The sequence below is a fragment of the Tiliqua scincoides genome, chromosome 5 (genome assembly GCF_035046505.1).
Source record: "Tiliqua scincoides isolate rTilSci1 chromosome 5, rTilSci1.hap2, whole genome shotgun sequence".
In the NCBI taxonomy this organism is placed as follows: domain Eukaryota; kingdom Metazoa; phylum Chordata; class Lepidosauria; order Squamata; family Scincidae; genus Tiliqua; species Tiliqua scincoides.
The window spans coordinates 47,330,651-47,356,834 of NC_089825.1; the positions used below are offsets into that span (position 1 = coordinate 47,330,651).

Here is a 26,184-nt window from a genome sequence, read left to right on the forward strand (position 1 = left end):
GAAATAAGCATCGTGGAATTTACTTGACTGCGTGTTAGCTTTTATTCCAATACCTGGCAACTTAATAGTCAGAAGAATTGCTTGGTATTGCCAGTAGAAATTTTAGGAGGGCAAGCGCTTCAGCATACATGTGTAAACAGTAACTATATTTCTTTACTGGTCACAGTGGGAACATGAAGGCTTTCTGCATGCTTGCCCTTGGATAGGTAATTTTTGCATACTGTATTTTGTGCCAGTGATGCAAAACTACTTTTTAAAAAAATCTGTGACTGAAGAAATTTGGTTGACTCTCAGGATAGTTGTATCTTTGCTGATCATAGCAATCACAATTGATTTTGTAAAAGTTGTGATTATATCTAGAGCAATGATTCTCAAACTTAAAAAAAAAAAGTCCTAGAGGCTGCTGCTATTTTATTAATGCAGAGAAGTATGACTAATGGTAATAGGGCAGCAGTGCTTCCCTTCCCCAAGTAGCAGCTTGTTTAACCCTTGATGCACATAACCTAATCTGGTCTGTCAGTTTTGTGAACCACCAAGAAAGAATTGGGTCATGACCTACTGGTGGTTCCCAAACCCACAGTTTGAGAACCATCTGATCTGGAGAATTCAAGGTAATTGTTGTTTAAAAAGACTAATTTGAAGGGTGAGTGCATTCACAAATGGTGGTATTGCCCAAAATAAAACAAAGTGAAGAAAGGTGTTATTACTTGAAAGAGATTCTTGGGATTCAGTTATCAAAATTGCTGTTTGGTTATAGGATTGGGCTATTTGTACAAAGTAGTACCAAAGGCTTATCAAGAATCGTCAGCAAAAATTGACACTAGCATTTTTAGAGCAAATAGCAATGCCAAAATTGATAAATGACTACAAACATTTTGTGAAACAGTCAAAACTATGATACAAGCATACCCCGGTTTCTGTGGGGGGATAGGTTCTTTCCCCCCCCCCCCCATGAACACCAGAAACCGTGGATATGTACAGGGTATTGCCACAGGATGTGGTGATGGCATCTGGCCTAGATGCCTTTAAAAGGGGATTGGACAAATTTCTGGAGACAAAATCTGCTATGGGTTACAAGATGTGATGTGTATGTGCAACCTCCTGATTTTAGAAATGGGCTATATCAGATGCAAGGGAGGGCACTAGGATGCAGGTCTCTTGTTATCTGGTGTGCTCCCTGGGGCATTTGGTGGGGCTGCTGTGAGATACAGGAAGCTGGACTAGATGGGCCTATGGCCTGATCCAGTGGGGCTGTTCTTATGTTCTTATGCCGCCTGTCTCAGCAACCCCCCCATGAGCCCATTAGTGTGGTTGCTAGACTTACCCCAGGCAACAATTCTTCCTTAAACGAGGTTGCTATAAGCTTAGAAGCTCATACCATAGTCTTCCGAGACTGAAGGATGCCAACAGGTATATTAAACAACTTCTTAAACCAAAAGAGGCAATATTAAGGCTTTCTCCAGAGTGCCTGTTCAAGGTGGTTGTATGTCTTTAAGGTGGTGAAGGCTCTTTATTAGTTTATCCTAATACATTCAAAACTAGGCAAGACTTGTTCCTGTCTGTTGGTGCCAAGTTCCTGTAGAACATTATTACTGTATTGTTCCAGTACATTTTCTACCCATGTAAGAATATTTGTTTCCTTTGATGGTGCACAATGCAATAAGCTCTCTCAAGTCCATGGTTTGTCTTGTTCAGCCCCCTGTCTCCCTCCAATGTGCTCTTGGCAGAATATCATAAATCCAACTCTTGTTCTGATATTTATTTTGGCATTTTTAATGCCTGTTGCTTTTATTAATGTGAATGTTTTAAACTGTGCCTTATGGATTCAATTGTTTGCCTCCTTGTGGGCTTATTAGAGTGGCAGCATATAAACTGGAAAACTAAATCAGTAAGTAAAAATAAGCTGTATTCATTATGATTTTAAAATAAACATTTTAATATTTGTGTGATGGAATTAATAGTAAACGACAATCTCACTTCCATATTATGTTCTTATCAGCTTTAACTGGTTGTTAAAATACATTGGTGTTGAACTGTTCTCCTTTTCTCAATGGATTCAAATAGGACTGCAAATAATATATTGGACATCAACCAGCTGGAGGGTCTTTTAACTATACATGTCAAAACAGAAGTATATTTTCAAAATGTGTTTTGATTTTATTGCTTTCAATGTGACATCAAAATTACTAACTTTCAATGGATTCTACTCATTATGTTTACCTCATCCTTCACAGAAATGTTTGTCTTGGCAATTGTTTCTCAATATGCATTATTTATCTAAATAAAAGCGATGTTGCTGAGAAGAAAACTTGAAGTAGCTAATAAAAAATAACCAAATACAATAATCTGTGCATACATAATAAACATGAGAGAACATATATTAAAAATTGGGAATTTTTAAATCCATACAGCCCAGTCCTATGCATATCTATTCAGGAACAAGTCCAATTCTGTTTAGGGAGACTTACTCCCAGGAAAGCATGAATAGGATTGCAGCCAATGCAAACCAGAGAATGAAATGTCTAATGTGGAGTGGGGAAACTTTCTTATCTGTCTCCTGATGATCTGGTTGTTGCTTAGTTCAGATGTCACATTCCAAGTCCAACTAACTGGGGCTTATTGGATCAGGAGTGGGTGATATACTTGAGTGCCTCCCTCCCCTTGTTCACATAAATGAGGGAGTCTTCTCTTAAGCCACAGTTAAAACACCCAAACTAGGAAATCGTGGTTTGAGTACTCCCCACAAACCTGGATAACATCATGGTTTGCAGTCCTAATTTATAGGGGTCTACTTGTTGTGAATTCCCAAGAATTCATCTCCTTGGGAGCTTGCATCCAAGCATACATGCTTGGCAACCAAGTTTCACACCTATTCGTGGGACTTACTTCCAAAGTTATAAGACTTGTTGAACATTTCATCTAAACATGAAGAAAAATACTGTAAAATTATAGGGCTGATTGTTTTATTGCTTCAGCTCCAAGGTTTGTCCCTGAATTGAAAAGTTCTTAAAGTAGTCATGTGTAAGCAACACTAATATTCTAGGAACAACTCTAAATAGTATAATTAACAGTAGCTATGCATTTTTTTGAAAGACAGCAAATGTCTCCCATGGTATTTCTGGTTCTGCTTTTGTTTATGCCTAAATAAGGCTTATGTGACCTTTGTTAAGGAATTTCTGGCCGTCACTGTTAATGACTCCTGTCCAGAGGTTTATTTATATAGGCTGGTCTGTTTTGGTGGGTTTTTGTCTGCTGCAAAGGAACAATGCTGTATGCATCTGCTTCATTAATAATGTTGGTCTTTGTTGCTTTTTTAAAATCTCTGCTTTCCTGTTACACCACCTATATATAGCTGGCACCAGTATTGTTTTGTGAATCTTTTTTTAAACATAGGAAAAGCTTTACAAACACGTTAGACAAGAAATGTGCAATCAAAGGAACTTAAGAACCCAAGTCAAAATATTTTCTCACTAAAAAAGGCAATGGGGGGAGGAATCTGTCTGTTGCAATCCAATTCTGTGGGACCATTCACGATTTTTATCAAAGGACTGGGCTTTCTGCATTTAGGCTTCTACAGTACTTTCAGACACTATGTGAAAAGGAGAGCCAGTATGATGTAATATTTGGACTACAATAAAGGAGACCCAGGTTCAAATCTTCACTTAAGTTAGGAAGCTCACTAGGTCATAATCTTCATTCTACTTCACAGTGTTATTGTGAAGGGAGAACCATGTGTGCTGTTCAGAGTTCCTTGGAAGAAGGGTAGAATATAAATGAATCATACAAAAGATAGCTGTGCAACTATCTTTCTTGACATTTTCCAGCATAATACATTCCAGGTGAAACCAGCATCTCCCATAAACTCTTTCTCTAGCTTTATGGTAAATGATGCAGAGACAATGTCCAAGTCTACTGACTGAAATGGATTTTTTTTTTAAAGCCCCAGTTACTGAGAGTCTGAATTTGGAGACAACTAACTGAAATTATTTGCTTTTGGAGAAGATGGGTATGCATTTGAGTTGTAGCTGGCACAGGAAGACATTGATCTGTATTCAGCTCTTACATTTTTCAGGTATTCCTCATAAGCCACATGATTAATGATACTGCTTAACATTTGTGTTGGGAAGCACATGGCACACTCAGAAAGCATATACATTGTGATTGGATCCTTGGAGCATCTTTGTAAGAGAAATAGTATCATCCCCATATTGCAGATGGGAAGACTAAGGTGGAATAGATTGCCTAAGGATCCAATCCAATTTTCCAGTGCTGGTGCAGCTATGCCAGTGCGGAGTGTGCTGCATCTTGTGGTGAGAAGGCAGTCACAAAGGTCTCCTCAAGGGAAGGGAAAATTCTCCAGTGGGATCTCCATGTCCATCTTAGTCCTCCAAGTGGGTAGCTCCTCCCTCTCAGGTAGGCAGGCCAGAGATTTTTGAACTTCCTGAGGGGGAGGGGCTGCCTGGACCTCCCCAGTCTGGCCTAGCCTTTTGGGAAAGCAGGACAGAGTTGTGTTCAGAAGAGCTGAACCCACTGGAGAAAGCAGGGAGGGGAATTTGGATAGGATTGGACCCTAGAGCAGTGTTACCCAAACTGTAGGTTAGAACCCACCAGTGCGTGAGGAGCTAATTTTTGGTGGGTCATGAAACGTTTCTGAAATATTTTTAAAAACTTGGAACCACCTTTGCCCAGTTTGCAGAAAAAAAATGGCAGCAGTGGGCAGTCTGGATGGAGAGACCACTGTTGTGGCTGGAATGCTAATTTGTGGTGTGAGGTAATCTTCATACTCCCAAATTGTCACATTTTCTGATTTTTCTCTAGTAATTGCCTGCCGTACATCAAGTGTGAACCCAGTTTCAGCCTTTGGTCTGACCTGAAAGCCCCTAACTGCACATCTTGCTCTCCAGGTCAGCCTATAAATATTGTTATTGTTATTCTGGTTACCCTGGACCAAGATTTGTGGGAATTGTCTTTGAACTCCCATTTCTAGGGAGAGTCTAGCCAAATGACTACACTCCCATGCTGTATGTAAGGTCTCTAGCAGCTTTGGGAGCACAGGACCCTGCTTATTAATACATAAAATTTCTTTCTCAATCTTTTTTGTCTAGTAAAGCTATGTAGGTCCTGGTGCTAAAAAGTTTGGGAAGCACCAGCCTAAAGTCATCTGGTGAGTTCATGGCAGAGGTGAGGCTGCAACCCGATCCTCCTTTATCTGGGAGTAAGCCCTGTTGACTATTATGGGGCTTACTTCTGAGTAGACACACATAGGATTGGGTATCTTGTCTGCCCTGTCTGCTGACTGGGCAACCAAAAAAGCCTGGAGGAGGTCTCGGCAGAGTGAGAAGGAGGAAGCTAGGGGCAGGCAAGCAGGTAGCCAGCAAGTCTGCTGAGGCTGCCAGCCTAAGAATGGGCTGGCTGAAGTCCCTTTTCCTTGCCACAGTTGCCTGCAGCTCCCCAAATTGACCCTCCCTGCCTCACCTTTGCCTTTCAGAGGAGGGGCGTTAGGCCACAATCCTATCCACACTTTCCTGGGAGTAAGTCCCATTGACTATAATGGGACCTACTTCTGAGTAGACATGCCTGAACTGGGCTGGGCTCTCAAGTTCCTCTCCTAGCCCCACTTTCCTGGGAGTAAGCCCCATTGACTATAATGGATTTACTTCTGAGTAGACATTGGACTTTTTCTGAAATACAGGGGCAGGCAATGGGGGGGGGGAGAATGTGAGGCAAATGATTCTGGACCTTTGGAAGGTGTGGATCAGTGAGGGGAGGGACAGTGGGAGAGGTGCTAATTGCAATTATGAGATAGGGGAAATGTGCCTGTGGGAGGGGGTGGTGTGAGGAGAAGAGAAGTGCCAGTTGCCTGCTCCTGTATTTGAGAAAAAAGAGTGCAACCAAAAGCCCAATCCTAGGCATGTCTACTCAGAAGTAAGTCCCACAGGTACATCCCCCCCATGTCTTTGGCTGCAATCCTGACCACACTTTCCTGAGAGTAAGCCCCATTGAACAAAATAGGACTTACTTCTGAGTAGACCTGGTTAGGATTGTGCCCTTTGTCACATAATGATTTAATTGTATTAATTATATTCATTAAAAATTAATTGTAATGTGGTAATTAAATGTAAGTAAAAAACTGGGAGTGTGCCTTGACAATTTTAGTGCCTTGACAGTGTGCTGTGAGCTAAAAAAGGTTGAAAATGGCTGTTGTATAGTAACTTTCCTGGGAAATTCCAGCCAAGGTTAACCTTTTATTCTCCTCTGTTCCCTTTTGCTGCTGCAACCTGGTTCCTTTTTGCAAATGCATTTGGCAGAAGTCTTTTTTTCAACACCAGGACGGGAGCCTCCTCTCCATCAGAAATTCAATTCAGGCTACAATTCAGTGCACTGTTACTTAAGAATAACACCCATGGAAAGCAGAGGGTCTACTTCTGAGTAAAAAGGGTTGCGAATATATGCAGCTGCATCTCTGCTATGAATTGAATTGCACGTTCTCAGTTATGTGTTATGGGTTGTATGTTATATGCAGAGCTTCTGGCTTAACACACCTGACACCTTAAAGGTAGATTTGATTCCTGGTTCTCCTGCAGTGGTTCCCAACCTCTTTCACTTGCATATCGCTTGGCAGCCTATTTCCATAAATTGTACCCTTCATATTAGCAAAATGTTTGTAATAATACAAGCCCTCATCTCCTCCCAGACTATGAAAGCCCAGACTTCATGTATTTATCACAGTGTTTTCTCTTTTTATCTGTTTGAAGAACAGAAGACTCTGCCTTTGCACTGTTTTGCACCAGAAGTGTGCTGAGAAATTCTGGGTGGTTGATCACTTTCCATATTATGTTTCAGCTTTTTTACTGTGCTGGTTTTCAATCACTGGTTCATACATGAATTGATGACCAAAAACTAGCTATTGGTGGGGCTTTCACAGCCAACTAGCTACCTCCCTTGCTGCCTTGCTGGTCCTTGCAAGGCATTCTGGAGCACAACCTGCCTTTTTCTGCCATTATTCCATTCTTTTTCAAGCACCCCTAAAGGTCCTGTTGAGTGTCCCTGGAGTACATGACTGCCAGGTTGGGAACCACTGTTCTACTGGTATGTTGTTTACAGTGCACTTACTCTGATAGTGTTTACAAAAAGGTGGTGAAAATCAGAATTTAAAAAGAATAAAAATGTATCTTATGATCTTTTACTATGTTTTTAATAAACTATAGACTACAGTTCTTAGGTAACAATTAGTGGTAGGCTATTTTTCAGGATCTGGCCTCAGATAAAATCAGACAAAACTATAGTCAGACACCCCCCTAAGTTTAACCCCCGACGTATCTGAGGGTCATAGAAAATTCCATGATTTTTGGCTCAAAACTTGTCCTCAACTTACCTGTGGGGTTGACCTGTAGGCGAGTATCTGCGGTAGTCGTGACTGGCTTTCTCCAAATGCAATCCATGTTTCTTCATCCAACCCAGTGGTTCCCAAACTTTTTAGCATCAGAACCCACTTAAAAAAAAAATGTTTCACTTTACCAGCCCCTCAAGCCTCTGTGGCTATAGTGGTGGTTGGGCATCAGTGCTCCCCCCAAGTAGTAGGTTGTTTAACCTACTCTGCCTTGTCAAGTTTCACACCTTACCAAAAATTGGCCATGGACCCACAGTCTGGGAACTGCTGATCTAACCCATGCTGGATGCTCCTTTGCTCTACAAAAACTAGTTTTTGCCACTATGAGTACAAATACTATTCAGTTGCCACTTCGAGTTTACAGATATGCCCTGAGCATTTTAGTAGTGGTATAGAATACTTTTCCACCTGCAGCATATTTTAATTGATGTTCTCTTTCATGTTCAACATGACTTGGGGCATATAACAGGTTCCCACATGAAAAGTAAAACATTAACTACTATTAGGTGCACAGTAATAGATAAAATATAAAACACCCACTATTCAGTTGAGGAAAGAGTTTAGTGCATACATGGTTAATGGGGGCGGGGAGGAACCTTTTAGAATCAACCTGTCTGTTTCTATCATCTCATATTTTCTCTTTTTAAAGTGTTTGGGGGAAAAAATGACCCTCTGCTTTCCATGTCAAAAACATGGGATGTATTGTTACAGCCCTCTCTTAAAGCATACCCTAGCCTTTTGTTTCTAATTGCAAAGAATGTGCATGAATGAGAAGAAAAATAGCAGAAAATTTTAAAAAATACAAGTGTACTAAGTCAGCTTAGCATCAGGTAGCAAGGGGCACGGTGGCAAAGTCCTGTGCTGCTCCCCCCCCAGTACATGGTACACTTCCCCTCAACCAAGCACTGCCGTGGGCATGTTCTCTGAAGAATTTGTTGCCGTCATTCCTTTTGCCATACTTGACTAAGAATGGTGAAAGGGAAGGCAGATGGTCACTTTTTAGTTCTCTTCCATTCCCCCTCGTCATGTCCTCCCATTCTCTGCAGCTACCTGTGAATTGTTTTTCTAGAAAACACGCTTGTAGTTTGGAGGGCAGGAGAAGGCAGTAGGCGTGTTAAATGGTGCTCATTATTCCACCACTACCCCACATAAAGATGAGTACTGGGGGACTTTCAAGTTTGGCCTGGTGGGCCCACAGGGCAATCAGCCACCACCTGACTTGGCTGATCTTTGATAATGCCCTAAGGTGTTTTTTTTTTTAACTTTCCTCAACTATGCTAGTTTCCTAGCTATGTTTACAAAGGTGTACTCTAACTTCCGCACTCTGAGTGACCTTCATGTGCACAGTTAGTTTTCTTGAAGTAGGGTGATCCTAAGGGAAAATTCTTCTCCGCATAAATACTGTATTGCACTATTTCATTTGCCGGCATTAGAAGCCATGTGTCTGATGTGCTACATTTCACATTCCACTTTTTACCTGGAAGCCTACCCTACAATCAGTAGCATAACGGGGGGGGGGAGTACTGCAGGTACCACAACATGTCATGTATGTGGCCTCTCACAATCTCCATTTGAGCATTCCAGGCAGCATCAGCAACATGCAGGAGGCACGGTTTGGTCTGGAGAGCACCTGCACATTGCCATTGGTGCCCAGAATGGCTCGGGATTACAAAGGAGAGTGGCTGCTTTCACGGCATGTTTCAGTGTCTGAAGTACTTACCATTTTGCCCCCCTCTAGCTATGCTGTTGGCTACAGTAGTACTTTTCAATATCTTTTCTGCAACCTTGTTCCATAAGACTGAATATTACCTGCTTTGTGATGCCCTTTACTAAAAAGAAAAAAGTTTTTTAAAATCTCCTGCAGCATGATCCTGTACATGTTTATTTGGAAGCAGGTCCCACTATATTCATTGAGACGAATGCCTAGGTAAGTGTGCATAAGTTTGCAGCCCTGGTATATGTTGATTTTTATAGTAAGTATAAAAGCACACATTAAAACCCAGATTTTGAATTCTTCCGTTGGGATAAGATAATTTGCATTCACCTGCTACTTTTTGTTTTTGTTGCATAATATTTTTGCCTGTTTCTAGAATGTTGATTTTGTGTGTGTGTGTGAAAAGAGTCAGAATGCTTAGGAACATTGTGGGAGAGAGGAATAGAAGGAGTGTCTTGGAGCAGTGGGAAAGATAGTGACAGGTAGGCTGAGTTTAGTAGTTCTGTATTGAGTAGTAGAATTCTGACTGTTATTCTCTCTGAATCCACTCGCAGGGTCTAAGCACTGATAACACAGGCCTACAAAACTGAGGGTCAGAAAAGTTTTTCCCAAACTTTATGGCGGTTTGATATGAATTTGGGGTGCCAGTTCAAAAACTGGCATCCGTTTTTGCCCTATCACATCTAGTTTTGGAGATATAGTATAGCCTTATTACTGAATGGTTCAAGCAGCTTCCTCATGAGGAAACCATGGTGTAGGCTTCCTCATGAGAAAGCTGCTTGAAACATTCACTAAAGAGGTTATGCTGTGTTTTCAAAAATAGACATGATAGGGAAAAATGGGTGCCAGTTTTGGAATCGGCACCCCAGATATACCCAGGAACTGGTGTAACGTTTAAGGAAGCAAAATGTGTGTTGGCCTATGTAATTACATAACCAGCAAAACCATGCACTTTAAAGTTCATTGACATTCAGGTTGGGTTGACCAGGTAAAATATAGAGGACAGAATTCTTCCATCTTTAATAGCTGAAGGAGCCATCCAGTGCTGCAGAGGATAAATAAATTGTACCTACCAAATTATCCATTTACACTTATTAAAGATACAGGAGCTCTGTCCTTCTTTGCACCTGGCCACCCCAGTTTAGATTCCCAGGCTTCTGTGAGAGCTACCAGCTGGTGTATTACTTGCCATCTCCATTCTGTGGCTCAGATGGTTGTGGCTTTATGGATTCCTAGTGCTTTCTAGATGTGTGTGTGACTTCTTTGCTAGGAAATTGGTAGGTATGATTACAAAGACAAGAAAGCATGTGGATTCTAAGTACTGAAGGAAAAAATGCTTTTAACAAAAAGGACAATCGGGATATTATGAGACAGTCTTACATAACTTGTGGTTAGTCAACTTCTCAGCATGCCACACTGCATGAGAAAACTAGCTAATAATGCATAGATTGTTCTGTTGTGTGTCCTAGATGTCAACGGTATGGCCTCATATATTTTGTTGCTGGCTGGGTCTGTGAGTATTTAATCATTCTGGAAGAGACATTTAAATCTGTTTGCTGCATTACTTACCTATCTGCAGATATAGATTCATTATCAGTCAAGAGCTGAACTGACCTTTTTAAATGCTAATCAAGAAATGTGTAATATTATTTTGGAGTTTGTCAGGCTTGATAAAATACAGTGTTTGATTTCCCTGAACCGTCTCAGAATGTCAAACACTCCTCAATCCATTATCTCAAACATACAAAGAAAATAAATGGAATGTGCCTCAGAACACACAAAGAGGCTTGTGGCCCAATCCTATTGGCTTGTTGGATGGCCATATGAAAAGGCAGTGCACCATAGAGTATAGTGGTTGCCATCACAAGTGATGGGTGGCCTCACAACAGCAGCCAATGCAAGAGCCTTATTGTCAGTAAATTGGTGGGTGAGGACAGGATATAGACAAGGGTAGGGAGGGGTGTGTGTTGAGGCTGGAAAGGGGTAGTATCTGCAGCAGTAGCACTATCTATAGCCTAACCCTTTTCTGGCCTGTATGCACCTACCTGGATCTGCTCAGATTTGTGCCAAGTAGCTAGTGCAGGTCCAAGTAGGCCCATTGGGAAGTGGAGGCTTGCTCCAGGACAAGGGAGCAAGCATTCTGTTAACTTCAGGGAGGCTTCTGGGACCTAAAACTTGCCTGTAGGGTGCAACACACACCCCACTGGCATGGCTACATCTGCACAGGGGGATTAGGCATTGGGCTTATAGAAAAGCATCAATTGAGCACCTTTCTTAGAAAAAATTGTGTTTTGCAGCTAAATCTCAACAGAGGGTGCTTGGAAAATGAAATGAAATTGCATCAAAGTCATAATAGCCCACAGTATGCAACTTGGTAAAAATAGTGGATTTTAATATTGCTAAAGTAATGCTTCCCAAATTTACTTGGATTGCAATGCCCTTCATGCTGCACCGCTTCCACCCAAAACCTCAAAGTAACAGTGACGCAAAACATGCCATGCAATGACATCTGCCGGTTATGTCCAAATTCATTGGTTGACCATGACCCTGCAAACAGTAAGAGGCACCGTGGTGGGCAGGAGGGCCTTCCTAAGCACATGAAAACCACATGCAGCAGTTATGCCGCTGTGCCAAGCCCCCTGCTGCAGCTTTCAGGGTCTTGCTGCCAGGCAGTGGGCACCCCATGACACCCCAGTGAGTGCCTCATGATCCCCAGGGCATCACAACACACACTTTAAGAATTTCAGTATTAAAGGTTAACACTTGTTGACAGTCAACAAAAAACTAGTTCTGTGTTTGACCAGTTTTCCATACCAAACAAGGAAGAAATTTAGGAGTAAATTTGATTAATGTAACTGATGTTTACAGAAAGCATTTTTTAAAATGATGCACAAGGGCTTCAGCTTTTCCTGCACTGCTTAAATCATTGTTCAGGCAAATAAAGGAGGGAAGAGGAGAATTTGTGCAAGAGAAGCCCCTGAAGTGCCAGTGTTGCATCTTCATTGAACGAATAGAAACAAAGCTACCATATGCAATGACAGAACTCTAGGTAGCTGAGCCCATACATACATTTAATGCATAGACGCTGAAACCTGACTTGATTGTTAGAACTGCCATTATTACAGGTGAATTGGAGGTTATGAAAAGCATTTACTGTAAGTCTGATTAGATGTGATCAACTTGGAATGTGTGAAGTATTAGACAAATTGCTGTCGCTTGTATTTCTCAGAGCTGTAGGCTTGACCAGGCCTAAAACTACTGCCTGATTTCACCAAATGCTGTTTTAAAAACTGCCTTGTTAAGAGTGCTGCTGAAATTTTTTCTGTGGAACAAGGGTGACCTCCAGTGGCAAGAGCCAAATTTGTATTTTGCTTATTGTTGAAGTTATAGTTGGCAACTTGATATCTCATGAAAATAATGATGAATGGTTGGCATCCTTCAGTTTTGGAAGACTATGGTATCACGCTCTGAATAGTGGTTCTGGAACAGAGAGTCCTCTCCAGTGTGTGAAGCCTGGGTAAAGTAGATATGGAGGATAGACTGTTACCCATGCAGCAAATCCCCCCTCTCCACGTGGCTGGAATGGTCCAATGGAAAGGCAGAAGCCAATACGGTTGGTTCCAGCAGCGTTGCAGGAGTTGCCAGAATGTGACTGTGTTCAGCCATGAACTGCTTCAGGGACTCTGGCTCCGGATTTTGCCTCGAGGTTGACTCCTGAAGCCTTTTCCACAACTGGATGTAGCCACAAGGCAGTGGAGTTTGGGATCAGAGTTTTCCTTCTCTCAGATGAGCTGCCTTCCCAGGTTAACGAGTCCCATCTACCCGGTGGCTGTTTAGTTGCCTTTTACGACAAGTACAGCCAAACTGAGGGCTTCTTCTTATCCCCAGCCCCCAGGGGAATGAATGATGAATATGATGAATATGTCTACTCTTATTAATCAAATTATGCACATAGAAATTTGTCATGTGTGCTTGCAGTTATGTAAAACACTGGGTGCTAGCCAGACCTTTGGAACAGCAGTGTGCCATAAGCTCCTTCCATTACTGGAGGGAGCTTCTAGTGAAGGCTGGTGCAACACCAGTGGTATGGGCACTGCCATATTTGTATAAATGGTTGGTTTTATTCGCATAACAAATGAAGATTATATTTGGATATGTGTGTCAGAAAATGATTCTTCCTGGTTCTTTTTCTTTAGAATTGCATGGAACTAAGAAAAGATAAAATATACTGTATACACTCTGGGTTTTGGAATCCACATTTTGCATAGGTTAGCATTTGGTTGAAATTTAGATAATCTAAAATGTTGATTTGGATATTTAAAATGTGGAATGTGCTCTGAAAAATGTTCAGAACATTTCAAAGCACTCTGGTAAATGATATTCTGGTAATATAGTTAATAACATTTTGGTTAAAACGGTTGCATTCTTCATCTTGCAGTATTTTGAAGGTGTATGTAAATAGTTTTGTAGGCCTGTGGTTGAAACTAAGCTAAGTGTAGTGGTTCAGAGGAAAGCTAGTCAGACTTTAATTTTATCCAGGATTGTACCAGAGAGGGAGTTTGCCTCCCTTGTTCTCTCATTATGGGAATGAGTGAACAACTGTACCACTCATGTTTGACCACAGAGTCTCATGTTTGACCACAGAGTGTCCCCTGATCTCATGGAACTAAACTCTAGACTCTAAAGACTTTCCTCCCCCCTGCTAAAGAGCTGTTTATCTGGTGTATCTTTTTTGCCTAGCTCTATTTTCAGCATTCTGTTGAATTACCCACTTCTTTAACTCTTTCAGACCCCAAGTTCCAAAGTTATTCTTCCCTCTTATTTAGTAATATCTCACATCTCATATCATGCCCATCATAAAAAACACATTAAAACCAAATTTCTTGGACTGGCATTAACGCACAACCTGTTCTCATTGAAATATCACTTGATTCACCTTTTAGATGGGGTTATATCCTGATTCCAGTGAAGTCAGAGCTAGTTCTGATTGACTTTAAGAGTTGTATCTTAATGCTTCAACAAAGTTTAATACTTTTTGTGGTATAAATTTTGAGTGAAAGGGAAGTATGAATGGATTTTCTGTTTTGGTAACCCAGTTTTATAAAACAGGATGATATTCTAGGGATTAGGTCTGGGAACACATGTTGTGTTATAGTTACATGTCACATAGCCTTCATGTGGCAGAATGGCTCTCTCAAGGCCCACCCATCCATCTGAGCTGATTACCTGAGAGATCCAAATAAACAAGAACACTCAGCTATTTAATATCAAGTCAAACCATTGGTCTATCTCAGTATTGTCTATGTTGCAGATCTTCAGGGCTTTAGATAGCAATTTGTTCCAGCCCTGCCTGGAAATACCAGGGACTGAACCTGAGACCTTGTGCATACAAAGCAGGTGCTGTACCACTAAGCTGTATCTCCTAAAAAGAAGTGGGATCATGGAGAAGTCACTGCCAATCTTTCTGTTCCGATGAGCCCATGCATTAAATTTCTTCCTTCCCTCTGCCCCCTGCAATGGCACTGTGTAATCGCTGTCCTCTCCCTTAGCACTTTAAATTGCTACCGTCTTCGGCATGCAGCATTTGGAAGGGCTTCTACTTAACACTGCCTCCATGAGGCAAGATATCCTCACCAGTTGTAGCTGTAACATTTGCACATACTTCCCACTGACTCTTCTCTCCCCCAACCCCCAGCCCTATCACATCTTCATTAGGGATCTCTTAAATGACTACCATTGTTGGCTGCATCTCCACAGTATCCATGCTCCAGTATGTGCACAGATCTTGTGGTGTACTGCAGGCCAGTGCAATAGCATAGATATTTAGAATCAGATTTCTTATTTAAAAACAAACATGAAGATAATTCACATTATAGTAGTAGACTTCTTCTTTGTGCTTGTTTCTGTGCTACCTTCAGTCTGCATAACAATATCTTCTTTCCTTTCCTCTTTTTTTTTTTTTTTTGCTTGCAGGTGTTTGGATTGCTGGTATGGACGTTGATTGCTGGAACAGAATATTTCCTATATCCTGTCTTTGGCTGGGTGATGTTTGTGGCTGTATTTTACTGGGTTCTTACACTCTTCTTTTTAATTATCTACATGACGATGACATATACAAGGATTTCCCAAGTTCCATGGACCACAGTTGTGAGTATACCAGCTTTTCTCCATTCTTGAGTGTGTATGTGATTTTGTCCTGTATTTCATGTGCTTACAGAACTGCCCCTGTTCAAAAAAGCTTCCTCATTCCCATCAATGAAAGCCTGGGGTCAGGCATGGTCCTCCCCCTTCCCCATCACTAGTTTTCCCGAGCAGTAGAAATTTTTGTCACCAGTATGACCTCTGCTCTTAGTGTTGCATACATTTCCAAGCAAGACTTATGAGAAACAACAGCTAGTTTTATCTGTAAAATCTCTATTATGCTCCAGTCCTACCCTTCCCTAGCTCACAGTGTGCACTGCTGCCCTTGCAGCATCTGCTGCATGCTGTGGGCCAGCTGGAGACCAGGCCAATAAATACTTTTTCATGCCTCCTGTGTTACTCCAAGGTCCCCAATGGGTCTACTCATATCTACACCAGCTATTTTGCTGGCATCAATCTCTTGAGCCTGGGGATGGGGGAATAGGATCATTTGGAGCCACCCCTGGCCCAGCCTGATCCCACCGCTACCTTACCTGCACTGACAGCTGGTCTGCAGCATGCTGCTGCTAGCATGGATCTAACTGGGCTGTTAAACTCCTGAACTGGCCTGATAGGTAGAGGGGATAGTTCTGGGGGTTGGTTCAATTGGTATTGGATGTGGTTATCACGGCCAGCCTTAGGAGCTGCAGGACCCAGTGCAAAACATTTTTGTGGGGGCCCCCAATCACCAGAATGAGTGGTAGTTGAGAGGCATCCAGCATCTGCATCACTGCCAGCTTCTTCTGGGAGTTAGGCCAATCTGACTTGGGGGCAGGCGGGAGGGAGGGCTGTCCAGCAGCAATGCTCCACTCACCACACTTTCTTCACTACACTTCAGCATGGAAGATCCCATGCCGGAGCTGGAATCAGCCACAGAGCGAGGTGCCAGCTGCAGGTGCTCTGCTTGCTGCTCTAGTGCAGGGCCCCTCCGGGCAGGGGGTCCTAAGTCCGGCCCTGGTGCTCAAGCAATGCCAAGCCTCTAAGAACCAATTGGAGAAGCTGGCTTCACTTAGGTCTTTGTTCCTCAAAGAAAGTTTGTAAAGAAAAGGAGATGTGAACAAAGGACTCTCCATTTTTGAGTTAGACACAAGAAAACTATAAAGTGATGCTTCACAACCCAGTGTTTACAGGAATTGGGAAACTTTTCTAAAGCATAGGACACTGAAAGCTGATTTGGTGGACTTTGGCTAACAGAATGAAACGAAGTAGAGCAGAAAGAGATCCTGAAGCTGATATAAGACAGAAAAACTGAAGACATACACATCAGACAGACTGCTTGAGAATTGTGATGGTAGGCCCTGGAAAATACGTAGTCAGTTAGGTGAAGTTGACCAAGCTGTAAAAATCTGTAGGGCACCTCCATCACAGAGATCTTGGTGCATGCAAATGGGTGTGCATGGAAAGCTGGCCCCTCCATCAAAATGAATGGGGAAACTAACTTGCAAAAATACTGTTTGTGCATATACATTGTCCCCTACCTTCCGTAGATACTCACATATAGTAATGAAATTTTTGCCAAGTAATCAAGTTCCAATTATCACTTCACCTTATAAATAATAATAATAATAATAACAGGAATTTATATACTGCCTTTCTTGGTCTTTATTCAAGACTTTATTCAAGGCGGTTTACATAGGCAGGCTGATTAAATCCCCGTAGGGATTTTTACAATTGAAAGAAGGTTCTGTCTTTCAAGAACCACAACAGTCCAGGTGTTTCACTCTGATCTGGTTTCACATTCTGGCCTCCATCCTCCCACGCTCAGAGCAGATGGAATCGCTCGGCTTCAGCTTGTCAGCTGCTTCAAGGTCGCACGGTGCTGGTGGCCTTGAACTGGCGACCTTGTGGATGTTATCTTCAGGCAGACGGAGGCTCTACCCTCTAGACCAGACCTCCTGCCCTTATCTCCCGGTCAGTCAGAGGGCAGAGCCTTTCAACTCTGAACAGTTTCCTTTCTCAGCTCTGAAAAGTTTAGTTTCTCCTCTAACCTCAGGCAGGCACCTCCTAAGTTGCTATAGGAATTTTCCTGGGACATTCCAGCCAAAGTTAACCTTTTATTCTCCTTCCTTCTGCTGCAGCCTGGTTCTCCTTTGCAAATGCTTGCAAAGCAGGTCTGTTTTTTGAAACACCAGGATGGGAGCCTCCTTCCCAGGTTACAGTTCAATGCACCATGACTTAAGAATAACACCCATGGAAAGCAGTGGGTCTACTTCGGAGTAAAAAGGGCTGCAAATATATGTAGCTGCATCTGTCTGCTGTGAATTGAATTGCACATTCCCAATTATGTGTTATGGGTTGTATGTTGTATGTAGAGCTTCTGGCTTAACACACCAGACACCTTAAAGGTGGATTTGATTCATGGTTCAATCTTTTTCACTTGCATATCCCTTGGCAGCCCATTTCTATAAATTGTACCCTTCATATTAGCAAAATGTTTGTAATTAATAATACAAGCCCTCATCTCCTCCATATGAAAGCCCAGACTTCATGTATTCATCAAAATGTATCTTATGATCTTTTATTATGTTTTTAATAAATTAGAGACTACAGTTCTTAGGTAACAATTAGTGGTAGGTTATTTTTCAGGATCTGGCCTCAGGTACAATCAGACAAAACTATAGTCAGACACCTCCCCCCCCCCCCAAGTTTAACCCTGACTTATCCGAGGGTCATAGAAAATTCCATGATTGCTGGCTCAAAACCTGCCCTTGACTTATCTGTGGGGTCAACTTATAGGCGAGTGTCTGCGGTATATGCCAATTGGGATCCAGGCATGCCCCCTGCTGCTGGAATGGCTCCATTTGGGAAGCAAAGAAAAGTGGATTGGGCTAATTTGTGGTGCTTAACTGCTTGCAGTGACAACTACCCTGTGCTTGTCCAACCGCACCCCCCCATCCCCACAATGAGCCCAGGAAACACCTGGAGCCCCACAGAGGGGGAGTGCATTGCCCCAGTTGCCCCCTGCACACTACCACCTATTTTTATTCTAAAAATAAGATAAATTTAGACCGCTGTTAGCCTGAGTAGATCCAAATGCCTTGTGAATTTTTTAAAAAAGCCTTAATCTTCTAAAATAGTTAAGAAGGGGGCATCATTGGGTGCCACCACTGGAAAAGGCTCAGTCTCTGGTACCCACCAATCAAAATCAAGCCTCTGTCAGTGGTGGCCCAGAGAGCAGGAAATGGAGCATTAATCAGTTGCTTTACTGTGGGTTGGGTGTGAACTGCAGCTGCAGTTCCTGGGGCCAAATCTTAAGACGAAGTTGGTTTGCCAACAGTAGCTTCAGCTGATTGTGAACAAAACAAGAAACTTTTCCAGCAGCAGGGGGGCTGTATGAATGACAGCAGGTTCTGTAGCCACAGGAGTAAGTCCTCTTACTTAAAACCTGTATTGTACAAATGGTTTCCAGTCGAGTGAGAAGTGTGCATGAAGAAATGTCCATGGAAAAATTACCATCTTATTTTTCTTTACCCTACAGGGTCTATGTTTCAATGGGAGTGCCTTTCTTTTGTACCTCATTGCTGCCATTGTAGATGCATGTGCAGTCACCAAAGAACTGAACAGCCACAATTACAACAGCTGGGCAGCTTCTTCAGTAAGTTGCTTTTAATTAAGATCAGTGGTAGCATTTAGGATATGTTTCTGGGAGGGCATGGGGATTGTTGGCTTTTGTTTCAACAAAAGCCATACCCAGGGCCAAGCTACATGTATCAGTTGCATGAGTTGACCCTTTAGCTTTTAGCTAAAGGTTAGCTTTTCTCAAAAAATAGCATGCAGGGGGTGCTGAAATGCAGAGTGAAACCATGGTGGAAGGGGCTAGAGCAGGGGTGTCAAACTTGTTTCATACAGAGGACCGAATAGCATTCATGATACCTGCTAAGGGCAGGAAGTGATGTCATTAAACAGGTTGTAACCAAAAATAAGCACTTTTTCCTCACTTAGGAACACATTAGCTGCAAATGACAGAAGAGAAAAATATGCAAATCTTGATCATATTTCAAGATATTGGAGAGTCCAATTTTCATGTGGGCTGCCCTTTCAGCAGTAACACCTTAGTGCTACTCAGCAGCTGAGGGCCGGATGAAAAGCTTCCACGGGCTGCATCCGGCCCCCAGGGCTTATGTTTGACACCCCTGGGCTAGCGGGCTTTAACATTTTGCCCTGCTGCAGTTTTGATTTGGATTACACTTACACACACAAGTACGTTAGTTTCAATTGAAGCTTTTTTGTATGTTGGCAAACTTCAGTCTCGAAAGACTATGGTATAGCGCTCTGAAAGGTGGATCTGGAACAGCATCTAGTGTGGCTGAAAAGGCCGATTCGGGAGTGACAATCCCTTCCACACTGGGAGCAAGTGCAGTCTGTCCCTGGTCTGTCTCCCTGGCTATGGGCCTTCCTTCTTTGCCTCTTTGCCTCAGTCTGTTGGCCAAATGTCTCTTCAAACTGGGATAGGCCATGCTGCACAGCCTGCCTCCAAGCGGGCCGCTCAGAGTCCAGGGTTTCCCACTTGTTGAGGTCCACTCCTAAGGCCTTCAGATCCCTCTTGCAGATGTCCTTGTATCGCAGCTGTGGTCTACCTGTAGGGCACTTTCCTTGCACGAGTTCTCCATAGAGGAGATCCTTTGGGATCCGGCCATCATCCATTCTCCCGACATGACCGAGCCAACGCAGGCTTTTTTACTACTATCAATAGTGTGGGAAGGGGGCATTTCTTTACCACTACCACAGCATATATTGGATTAGATGGATGAATAGTCTTACTCAGTATAAGGTAGCTTCCTATGTTTGATATGCTAAATATGCATGTCTTTGGAATTAAGATGGATACTTTAATCTTAATTCCATCATGTCTTGATGGGAGGTGTTCACATGATATTAAAATAGCAAGTATATTATGTATGAGTCTTCATTGCTCTGGGGGAGTCTTGCATACATGTAATTAAAAGCTATTATCACATTGGTGTGACTGATATTGGTGACTTCTCTTATCTGATGTTGCCATTCCAGCCCAAAAAAACTCTATTATTTCAGTCAAGGATTGCCAACTAGAATACTGCCAAGACCAGATATGTATTCTGTGATTCCATGTAGGCACCATACCAGTAGACAATCTGGTACTGAGTGGGGAATTCAGCACCTCAAGAATCTTAAGGGCCTAATCCTTTTGAGCCACTGTCCTGCTGGAACATGCATTCTGGCAGTGCAATGTGTTTTATAGGGTTGCAGAATGTGACCCACTAGTCTGTGCAGCCGGGCTCTCACTGTAAGGGGTGAATAGCCATGCACCAACAGCCTCTGGAGGAGCCCTGGTACCAGTAAGTTGGCACAGGGGGTGGGAGGAATGGACTGGAGATCAGAGTGGGAATTATTATTATTATTATTATTATTAACAGTATTTATATACCGCTTTTCAACTAAAAGTTCACAAAGCGGTTACAGAGAAAAATCAAATAACTAATGGCTCCCTGTCCCAAAAGGGCTCACAATCTAAAAAGATGCAAAAAGAACACCAGCAGGCAGCCACTAGAAAAGACACTGCTGGGGTGAGGAGGGCGAATTACTCTCCCCCTGCTAAAAAGAGGAGCACCCACTTGAAAAAGTGGGAAGGGGAGTTTATTTGAGTCTGGGAAAGGGGTGGTATTGACAGTGGCAGGTCTGCCTATATCCTATCTCCTTCCTTAGCCTTGATCCACCTACCTTGGTCCATTTGGACTTTCACCAGCAGAATCACTGCTACAGGTCCAAGTAGACCCATCAGGGCAGTGGAGGCTTATCCCAGGGCAAAGGAGCAAATGTTCCCTTACCTGGAGGAGATCTCCAGGACACCCCCCCCCCCCCGAGGATGTACCATGTGATCCTGTGCACAGCTATTTCAGTTGGGGGGGGTTCAATAGGATTGGGATGTACATCCCATATTTAAACAAAAGCATGTTTCCCTGGGCAAGGAAGCATTGGCATTGTTCACTCCTGGGATGGCCCTTCCCCTCAGGAGGTAGAGTTGGTCTTAAGGCAAAGGCTCTGTCCCTACTGGTCATAAGGCAAATGAGGTGTCCCTACTTCTCTCAGACCACCTTCCCCTTCCGAGGAGAAGGGTCATTCCCCTGGTCGCACCAGAGCATAACCCCTAAAAAGAGAGGGGGAAGGGGGTCACTCTCTTCCCTCTCTGCACTGTCTTCAGCAGCCGGTGGCAGCAGCAGCTCCGCTCCGTCAAGCCCAACCAGATAAAATGGGTTTGTAAGAAGGGAACACTGTTTTACATAAGCATCCTGTTTTCATTGTGGCTAATGCTCATAGAAACAGTTTCTTTTCACATCTTCAGACATGGAAACTTCATTCTTGAATGATGTTGAGCTAGACTTAACTATTTTTGTAGACAGATGTAAACAGCTAATCTTATAATGACTTGATCCAGCGTATCATACACACACTTCCCTGAATTAGCGTTAATGCTTAGATTGTCACAGACACCTCAGAGCATGGAAAGAGAATTTGTCCATTGGACAAGAAGAGTAATAGCGTTCAAGATTTAAAAATGTACTGCCTTTGTAAATTTTGTGTGTTTCTCTAAAGCGCTAACTCCTGCTAAAATTACCTTATTTCATGGAAGTTGGAATAAAAGGTTTCATTGTGATGAATTAGGCATTGTGGGTGCTAGCTTGCAGATATCTGAATACCCCGATGCAGCATTAAATGCAAAATGCAATTATTATTGTTCAGAATAATTATACACTACTTTAAAAAAAACTCACCAAATGGTTATTTTATTTATAAAACCCAAACAAGAAAACAGATGGTGATAATGTAGCAGCCTTGAGTGCCCTTTGTTGGGATAGAAAGGCAGGGTGTAAATTCTTTACATAAATAATACCAAAACTAAGACAAACCCTGAAAACAGAACTTCACACCAGTTCAGATGGGTTCAAGAAGCATCATTCAAGGTTCAAAGGTTTTGCAAAAAAAGTCTCAAAGATGTGGTGAAGAGCAAGCAAGGAGAGGAGCCAACCTTATTCTGCAGGCCAGGAATTGCATATGGCAGAATGAGAATATTGGTTTCCTATCTCAGAGTGCATAGGTACAAATAACAGTCTCTCTGCCAATCATAGTGAGTCCCCCATCTTCTCTTTGCCCCAGTTAGTAGGGGGTCAAATCAGATTAACAGGACTCACACACCATTGTTTATTTTCACTTAGGTTAATGGGGCTGTGCTTTTTCTGCATAGAAGCAAGATTACTGATATAGCTAGTTGAACAGTTTGAAACTTGGCAGTGGGGCTGATGTACTTCAGGTCCTATGAGAGGTGAAGGAGGATTTTGCAGTTTTGTTTTATTGCGTTGATTCTTTGAATGCAAATAAAACTACGATAAATTACTTCTACTGTTCACTAATAGATTTTTTTTTCCTCTTTCCTCTACAGTTTTTTGCTTTTGTTGTCACTTGCTGCTATGGTGGAAATGCCTATTTCAGTTTTGTATCTTGGAGATCACGGACCTTGCAATAAATGTTCCCAAAATAAAATGTGTTTGTATAAGGGTGGACAAAAGATTTCTACTTAAGAGAAGTGCTTGCAGTGCATCCTGATGCTATGTGTTTAAATATCAGAAATGAATCTCAGTGATTGAATTCAGGCATCATAGCTGAACTACTGGGTTTGCCTAAGGATGGCTTTTAGTAATATGTTGTGGGCTCCTAGAAAGGAATATGCTTTCTCCTTTCTTGTACTTATTGATTGCCTCCTCCATTGTGGTAGTAATAGTTTGTTGTCACAACCAGATTGTGTACACTATGATTAACATGAACCAGAAAGTGGAGGACAGAATTCATATTTTAGAAGGGGCAGAGAAGGAAGTCTGTATGTGCCCCAACCCACAGCATATTTCTGATGGTTCAGAGGTTTGGCCATAACCTCTGAATTGAGTCAGTGATGTCAATGGGGACAAGGCATTATTCATAGGATTGCTACTTTAGTTAAATTTGATGGACAGTATTTTGGAAATGTGATTGAAACATGGATTTATTTAAAGTATGATTTTTTTGTAGCAGGGATTAGTTGTCTCAGTCTGAAAGTATTATGAGTAGATTTTTATACTATGTATCTGTGACAACAAACATGTTTCAATAGGCAGTATGTATGTCATTGTAACGGAATTGTTGATATGCCTTGTGTTTTTTGTACTTTGTAACTATTAAAACTTCTGAAAAGTGCCACAGAAATCAGGATAACTGGTTACATACAAACAAAAATAATTTATAATATTTTTATACCTATTAGAAAACATTCTGTATTTGAGAACATGTTCCTGCTTAAGAGTCTCTGTACACAATTCTGAAGATTTAGAGATCTGCACGAGATTTCTGCAGAGCACTTTAATGTATTTTGTAAATCATCATCAATAAATGTGTTCCACCCTGATTATCAAAACAGAAAACAATCCCACAAATCTTCACAGAACTGATCTACCTAAATTTGCCCAAAAGTCAACATAAGCTCTTCTAATGCTGCTACAGAAGAAGCTTATCATGATTGGGGAAGTCTAAATCGAAAATATTGCAGAATGAAAGAGAATAAATTTTCAAGATCTTACTTAATGTGAATCTTCCCCCCTTCCCCAATATAACATGAGTAGCTTCATGAGGGATTTTTCATGAATTATAAATATGAATGTGGTTATGCCTAAACAGGGGAACAAAGTTGGTTTAAAAAATATTCTAAGTGACTGTTTCATGTTAGTAAAGTAGCTCTCTGGAAGAAATGGGGGATATCCTCAAAATATAGTATTTTTGCACATTTATTTCCAACATGTTGGGTTTCTTCTTTACGCTTGCTAATAAGCAAATTTTTCCTTTGAAAAGAATGTGACTGTGATATTGGTGCTATGATATTTAACAGAATGCATGTTACAAAGAGGTTCTTAAAATCCATGTATTGTCCTAAAATCAGCATGCCAAACTTAAAAGGGGAGAGGGGGTATTGGCTTCTATGTAAAACTTGGTACCCTCTTCTCCACTAGATAAGTACATTCCCTGTAACTCTTCTATGTATATGAAAATGAAAACATTTGTATTATAATTCCATCATAGCAGTGGTGCTCTTTATTAGACTTGCTAATTTTGAAGTGGTGAAGTGCTATTTGAAGGAGTTTTCACCCATCTAGCAACCCAATCCTAAACTGCACTGGTGCAGCCGAGCTGCATGGCCTATATTGCATTCCAGCGCAGCTCAGAAGGTGGTTGGAGGCTTCCTCAGGGGTAAAGGGATATTTCCCCACACCCTAAATAAAGCCCTAGCCACCCCTATGGGGCTTTTTGGATCTGCACCAGCTATATAGCTGGCGCAAATCTGGAAAACCCTGTGTAGGGTTGCTCAGCTGGGAGGTTTAGGATGTGTTATATGCCACTGCCACGGATCCCAGCCTCTCCCTGGCCCAATCCCTCCCTGTTCCACCCTCCCCCATCCAGAAATGCCCCCTACCCACCTGCAATATGCCCTCCTGCCACCCTCTCCCACCCCTGTACTGTCTGGTACACACTTACCTGTGCCAGCTCAGGGCTGGGATGCTGAGCTGGTGCGGGCCTCCACACCGGCCCAATTGGCATTCAAGTAGGTGCAAATGTGCCTTATGGCATGTTTGCAACTCTCTCAGCTGGCATGGAGACCATCATGCCAGCTTAACTTCAAGTTAGGATTGCATTGTTAGATGCACTACAGTTCGTAAGTACATACAGCATATGCAGAGACCTTAACAAATGGGGGGGGGGAAACTCTGCAGAAACTGAACATGCAGCAAAAGATCTCTAAAGCATGTGCAGCTGAGTCTTAGGCTGCCCCTCTCCCTCCCCAGAAATTTATATACGTGCACACTGAACTGAAAAGGGGGCCTATCAGCTAAAAAAAAAATTGTGTCCCAGAAAAGCAATATATATGCTAGTAGTGCATAGGAAGGTCATTCATTCACTGTTAATAAGATGCCAGGCAGTGCCACGATCTTTTGTATAATTAAAAAGTGGAGGAAAGGAATTGAAATTATGCATCATGTGGGGCAGGGGCGCAAATTATAGTTGCTGGTAATTTTATTTGCTATGGTCCTTAACTTTTATGTTGAAAAGTTTTCAAACATTTAAAGGAAACCATATTGAGGAAGTGTTACTTCCTGCCTTCTGGGGTTTCATTTGAGCCATGGTCTCCAGACTTGCAACTTGTGTTAAATGTCAAGACTTGACCCTATAATATATGAAGTCACAGTAAGGAACAAAGTGCCTCAATAATCCTTTTGGTATGGCTTGCTGGATTAATGACTAGATCTGCCTACCAGTAAACTTATTTGATGAAATGCAACTTCTGTTCTGAATATGTATGTTGTAAACCAACCTTCTGTTAATGTTTCTCATCATTATCTTATGTACTGCTGAGTTTTTTCAATAAAATATTTAAAAAGGATGGGGCTTCCATATGAAACACTCTGCTGAATCAGACCAAGTGTCCATCTATCCCACAATCCTGTTTCCATTAGTCACTAAGGCAGATGATTATGGAAACTCACAAGCAGGGCCTAAACAAAAACCATCACTCAAAAGCGAATGCCCAGCAAATAATCTTTAGTATCACACTGCTTTATCATGGTTTATTGTTGCTGTTAGACCTGTCTGCTATGAATTTGTCTAATCCCTATTTCAGGTCGCCTAAGCCTGTGCTCATCATGGAGTCTTATGGCAGCAAATTCCATAAATTAATCATGCATTCTCTGGAGAAGTACTTCCTTTTGAAGAGACTGAATCCACCTTCAGTCAATTTCATGGAGGGAACCCCTCACTACATACAAAAGCAATTTAGTGCAGAATTCTCTGTACCTAGCAGTATTGTATCTGCAAAGTTAATATAAAGTGAACCTGACCTGGGAATAAA

General features: G+C 42.0%; 1 protein-coding gene across 1 annotated transcript in view; it reads left to right on the forward strand.

Moving 5' to 3' along the window:
* The window catches only part of CMTM8 (CKLF like MARVEL transmembrane domain containing 8), a 39,094-nt gene extending 16,312 nt beyond the window's left edge, over positions 1-22,782 (forward strand). Inside the window, exons 2-4 of the mRNA XM_066631289.1 lie at positions 15,078-15,251; positions 18,763-18,879; positions 22,699-22,782. Coding sequence (XP_066487386.1) covers positions 15,078-15,251; positions 18,763-18,879; positions 22,699-22,782 — 375 coding nt within the window. The remainder of the gene's footprint in view (positions 1-15,077; positions 15,252-18,762; positions 18,880-22,698) is intronic.
* The last annotated feature ends 3,402 nt before the right edge of the window (positions 22,783-26,184 follow it).